Raw genomic sequence first — 6,000 nt, forward strand, 5'->3', positions numbered from 1 at the left:
AGCGTATGTTCTCCTGTTCTGTTTTCAGTGAAATCTAATAAATGAACCCATGTGACCTTCTCTGCTTCATGTTTTGGCATGTTTACGCATGTCGTGTTTATCATCGATGACAAGGCCGTAGTAAACTCTGAAGCGACTCTCAGTCTATAGGTACCAGTTTACTTGTAATATTCAGGTTCTAAATAAATAATAGCGCAATAATGTGTTCACGGGATGTTTAATGATCGTTTGTCTAAAGATAAAACCTAAAACAACAACTCTGTCAAGTCAATCATGTATTTGGTCAAGTCAATCATTATCAATTTCTGGTCTCACGTCATTTTGGTTTCAGTATTAATTGCACACAACATTCAATTCACGCGACAGTGAAGAAAATATCGCAAAAAATGTAGGATTGTCGGTGTTTCGACGGCTAAGGTAAGCACACCGACTGATTTTTAAGACTGAGTAGCACGTGCTGCGGACCCAGCCCATGCGTGTTTGCATACCTGAGTAGTCAAGTGTAAGCTGGCATAACTTTTTGTGGACAGCTGCTGTAGTGTTGCAGCTTTAAATTGCCGCTGTTAAGCACGAGACAGCATCATCGAATCCGGCACACTGCAGTTGCGTTACGACGAATGTCGAAACGCCAGAAACGCTCTTGCATAGTTAATTTATGTTCACGTTACCGAAACACGAGTGGTCAAAATCGAACCGCAGCCCGTCATGCCGCAGTGCAGCTTTAAAACGTAACAAGAGTGTATCTCTGAGCGAGACTAATTAGTCCCTACGTTTATGAAAACAACTCAGTAAAGCGCGAAACATAAGGTACAACGGGTAAGACGCAAGCGAAGCGCTTTATAAGCCCTATATTCGCGCAGGAGCATGCTTTTATTTAGCCTTTTTTTTTTCATGGCGACATAGCACTCTTTCCAAGCCGCAGCACTCCGGAACTGGGCAGCGAAATTAAAATGAAATTGCGGGTATTGATGTCCCTACGCTGCACAATGGACTACGAGTGAAGCCGTAGTCTGGGGCACCAGGTCACTTTTACTAAAATGGGGCTCTTTACTATGTACCTAAAGCAGGTCACACAAGAGTCTTTGCATTTGCCGCCCCCATATAAATGCGTGCAACATGGCGAGGCGTTGAACCCACGACCTCGTGCTCATCAGAACGCCATAGCCACTGAACCACCTAGCCAGCGGAATCAGAATCAGAATCGGTTTTATTGAAAGTGAGTAAAAAGATTACAGGCTGTTAGTATACAGAAGGAGGTCCCGAAGTCAGAGACTGCAATGAGACCTCCTTTACAATTTGAACATAAAAAAGTACAGGTTACAGCAGTTGTGACACATCGTAAATAGTTTCGGCAAAGATAAATAATTTGCCATGCCTCAGCACAAAACCTTACTTGGACATGCGATGACAGAAGAATGGACCATTCCGTGTCTGCAGGGCAAATAACTTTGGCGCGCAAACAGTGTAGTTTCCTCTTGTGCACGATCAAGTCACATACAGGACAGCATGTGCCGTGGCTTTCAGGGCAGCCGCCGAGCACAACGTAACTGCAGATGCCTACGGTACAACGGCTGTACTGAACAGTTGCGCCGCGGTCGGAACAGGTGCAGACGAATGCGCGCGCATTTACAGGCATGGGTGTTCCTGTTTTTTGTTAGCGCGACTTGCTTTTTATTTTCACAATATATCTCTGTCGGTATGAACTTTCGAATTCACCTGCTTTTCTGCACTGGAGCGTGTAATTGTTCTGGCAAGCTACACTTCGTTCCCTTCCAATTTGTCTGTCGAGAACTCTGGAGCCAGTGTGTCGCTGGGGCTAAGATAATTAAAGCAAGTATCTGCAAGTAAGCAAAACCTATACACACCAGTGCGAGTAAGTGTGGGTAGATGTCTCTGTCACCTCCCACTCCCGCAGGTCCTGTAGGGCTTTAATCCTGACAAATAAAGTTTTTCATTCATTGCAACGTCGTAAACAGCAAATAGCTGTTGTCACTCTTGTATGAACAAAAAGTGTCCAAACTTGCACACTTTTATGTCGGGTGCAGGCTGCTCTAATACGCTGCAATATAAGACCACCACTCCCACTGCGCCTTCCTCCATGCTTCTTATTCAGTTTCTATAGAGACTGGGCTGGACGTGTCCGTCCGATGGCAAGAACCTTGAACGACTGCCACATAACAGAAATTATATGTGGTAAAGTGATTCAAACCTGTGCTTGTGAGTCTTCAAACAGAGCGCATAAACCCCTACTCTACGTCCACCTTCGACGGCAATCCAGCGTAATAACAATGCTACATAATGTCGTGTATGTCTTCGTTCCCAGCTGAGCAGACTGCCCAGGCTACGCAAAACGATGCGCTAATACCAAGAAACGTTCTTCGGCACTCTGTCTGTCAGGCCAGAGATGAGTTCAAAAGACATTGCGAAGATCCCGCGCACAGAGGTCATCGATGTTATGCGAAACACGTTCAAGGCAGCTTTTTTATCAAGGATAGTCTGGGTTTCTCCGAAAAGTTACCAGAGGAAACAAAATGCTCGTGTAAGGCAAGAATAGTGTCTGTGACGCGCGAGCGTACTTGTGACGGCAGCATGAACGGTGACGAGAACGGACGACAGGTGACGACTATAGCGCAAAGCCGATAACATGACTGATTTATTCTTGTGCTCCGGCGAAGAAACGTTATGGGGTTGCGCTGCTTGGGACACAACTTTAAATTCTTTGACTTTTAAAGCGAATCTTTCTTTGTGCACCCTCCCGGACATCACTTTCCGTGGCTGCTGGGTGCTGCTGCTGTCTTGCGGAATAGCTCACAAACACACAAAAAGTTAATTATGTGCCCGATGGCAGGATCCAACCTCGATTCCCCAGCAAAGCAGCCCGGTGCTCTAACCATTAAGCCACAATCGAACTTTTTCTATTGCATGTGCTACGGGCTTTATAAACGGTTAGCGTTAGCCCTAGACACAGTCACGCCGGGTGGAGCCCAGAGCTGCCGAGCAGGAGCAGCCGAGTAGATCCAGCCAAACGCGAGGGCGAGCTGTGTTTTTGTTGTTGTTGCCTATCCCGTCTGTGGCTCCTGCCCACTGTGGGGGATTCGCCAAGAAATAGGTGGATTATTCCGATCCAATGTGAAGCATAAACTTTTGAATATCTATGGAACTTGGGCTGTATAGCGCAGACTTCTCTGTTAAAATAAAATCAGTAAAGTGAGGTTGAATGAGTAATAATTATTATGAAAGTACACAAAAAAATCTGGCAGGTCCTACGCCCCGTGGGAATCGATGTTACGCGAATCAGTGTGCGGGGAGCCTACCAAGTTAACAAAACGACCATGAGAGCACCAAGACGTAGACGGTTGTTTCATGACCTATATGACGCGCATGTCATGACCTATCATTTATGTCCGAACCCATTTCATTGGTTTTTGAGTGTTAATCTCTTTTCGCCGAGTCATTGTCATTTTTGCTGAGTCATGCTCATGAATGCGGCTTCTGCCATCAACATTTAGTGTTTCCTTCACTTAGTGCCCACATCCGGACTCATTCCAGTAGCTTTTGAGTGCACGATAGCGGCTTTGCACAGCCGCTATCGTGCATTTGTGGCCAAACTGACGTCATCATTCATCGTGATCGTTTCATTGCCGTCACTCCAGCTTTGTCATCTATCTGGATAATCCTCTGTCACTGCGAAAAGATCGATTTCTCCATGGTTGCGCACGGACGCACTATATGTCTCCGTCCGTCAAGTAGAGTCTCGCGCTCTTCCATGCTTCCATCCGCGTGAGCTCTCGTGTAGCAAAATTACAGGGACAGGTGCGAAGGAGCGAGATGGGAGCCTATCGCTCGCTCGTTCGTTGATTCGTTCGGGGTATTCGCTTGCACTGATAATAATCGTTGATATTTTTTGGCTGAATTTACTTTTTCTTTCACTTTGTACGTGTTACTATAATTTGACAGAATAATAACTATCAGATATGGCAGGGTTTATTGTGTCCAATGTACGCGTATTGTCAGTGTAATAATATAAAAGTATCAGAAACGTCAAATTGCAATCAAGATACTCGGCAAATTGCGTAGGTAGTACGTGCCATTCTGTGGTACATGAGTGTCGAACTTTGTGGGAACTGTGTGAAAATGGCGTTCGAAATAATCTACATATTTTTCTTTATCATCTGTACAATGGCGATTTCTAGTGTAGAGAAAATAAATAAAATAGCTAGCATGACCCATGCTGTAAACGTTTCCTACGTAGAGATTCAGCAAAAATAAAGCTCCAGTACTTTCATACATTCATCAACTGAACATCAATCTTTCGTGCTTTTCTAAAATGTGTTCGCAACTCTAAATACGCCAGGCACATTTATTACGCTCATGGCGATGCGTGTCGATATCGATGGCTTTTCGCTTGCATTCATCCATGTGAATAGACTGAGTACACACACATGCACCCAACACGAACACTGCAACGAAATGAGACTGTTTTATTGTTGTTTTTTTTTCTTAGAACAACGAACTCACTTTAGAGGCTATCGAAGACTATCACTTTATAGGCTAGCTCTAAACGTCAGAGAGTGAAACGTAAGTTTACAGGAAGGAAACGGGTGCCCGTCTGCTATGCCACTTGTTTGTCACCGTAGTCCGGTCTTTGAGCAATGAGTTATCAGCGGAGATGCCGAAGAACATTTTCCCATTGCTTTGCACAGCATCCACAACTTCTCTTGTTTGGTTTTTCGTGTTCATTTGTTGTTGTTGTATTTATCAACCTACTTGACATCATGCTGAAGTTTCTTCCCCCCTGTGTGCGACATCTGTTATGTCTTCGAAAACATATCACGTAGTTGTCACAAGTAATGTATTTTTCATGTGATGAAAATGCAGCGTACTTGCGCATTTGCAGAGTTTCCCATAAAAATTAGTGTTAAAGTGTTACCTTACTACAATAAGATGTTTATAAAATGGTGGCATTGATTGAGAGCTATATATATATATATATATGTCTTTGTTCGCTGAATATACCGGGTATCCCACTATCACGCACCCAGTTTAACAAGAAGAGCAGTTGCGTTACTTGAAGAAAACACAGTGCATATTGTTCCTAGTAGACTGAAGTATGCTGCCAGTAATTTTTTGTTACTGAGATTTAATTAGGCAATTCCCAATACCTTGTCTAGTTCAAGAAATACGGGCCTAATTATCAAGGTGTCAGTGATAAAATTGAAGAGCAACATGAAAAACTCCCGATACATCTTTCTGTTGCTCAATACGTGCTACATAAAATTGTTTTTCTTAGCGTGAAAGAAGCCCGCGAATACACGCAAGATTGCCGCGGGACCGGACCGCTCAAGGCACTTTGCGTGTATTCGCGGGCTTCTTTCACACTCGGAAAAACACTTTTCTGTAGCAAGTATTGAGCAACAGAAAGCGGTATCGGGAGTTTCTGATGTTGCTCTACAATTTTCTCGTTGACACTGCTATCGATTCATAGAAGCGCCATTTCAGTTTGTCGGCCAACATATGATAGACGTGCACTCGGCGTCCTTCTCTCGGCATTTTAGACATAGACAGCCAATTATCACAGACGCCAGCAAACGCTCACATTCCTTGAATAGTGTCCAAGCTTTAATGTAACTTATATAAAAGTGCAGTAGACGCAATGCTGAAACACTACGGAGCTCTCTTTCTCAGTTTTCTAAGATACAGTCTACCTGTACTGAGCAACACTTGCAAGACAAATATTCGTGTTCTGCAGGCAGCACAAGCTCAAGCACTAAGAGTTTGCCTTGGTTTGCCCAGATGCACGTCAACAGACGCAACTATTGCTATTGCTGGGGACCATCCGATGCAAACTCACATTACGGTGGAAGTCCTGAGAACGCAGATCAGACATTTTGCACGCGCCCCTTCTCACCAGCTTGCAACACTACCTTCAGACAGGCGCCACGCATCGTTCTCTAAAACTATCGCCGAGTACAACGACAAGCTTCCTTCGGGCTTCACCGC

At 44.4% G+C, this 6,000-nt stretch overlaps 1 protein-coding gene across 1 annotated transcript in view; it reads right to left on the reverse strand.

Moving 5' to 3' along the window:
- The window catches only part of LOC125947678 (uncharacterized), a 30,831-nt gene extending 29,323 nt beyond the window's left edge, over positions 1-1,508 (reverse strand). Inside the window, exon 1 of the mRNA XM_049672895.1 lies at positions 1,394-1,508. Coding sequence (XP_049528852.1) covers positions 1,394-1,424 — 31 coding nt within the window. The 5' untranslated portion in view covers positions 1,425-1,508. The remainder of the gene's footprint in view (positions 1-1,393) is intronic.
- Positions 1,509-6,000: the final 4,492 nt, after the last annotated feature.

Source organism: Dermacentor silvarum, chromosome 8, assembly GCF_013339745.2.
Source record: "Dermacentor silvarum isolate Dsil-2018 chromosome 8, BIME_Dsil_1.4, whole genome shotgun sequence".
NCBI classification, from domain to species: Eukaryota; Metazoa; Arthropoda; class Arachnida; order Ixodida; family Ixodidae; genus Dermacentor; species Dermacentor silvarum.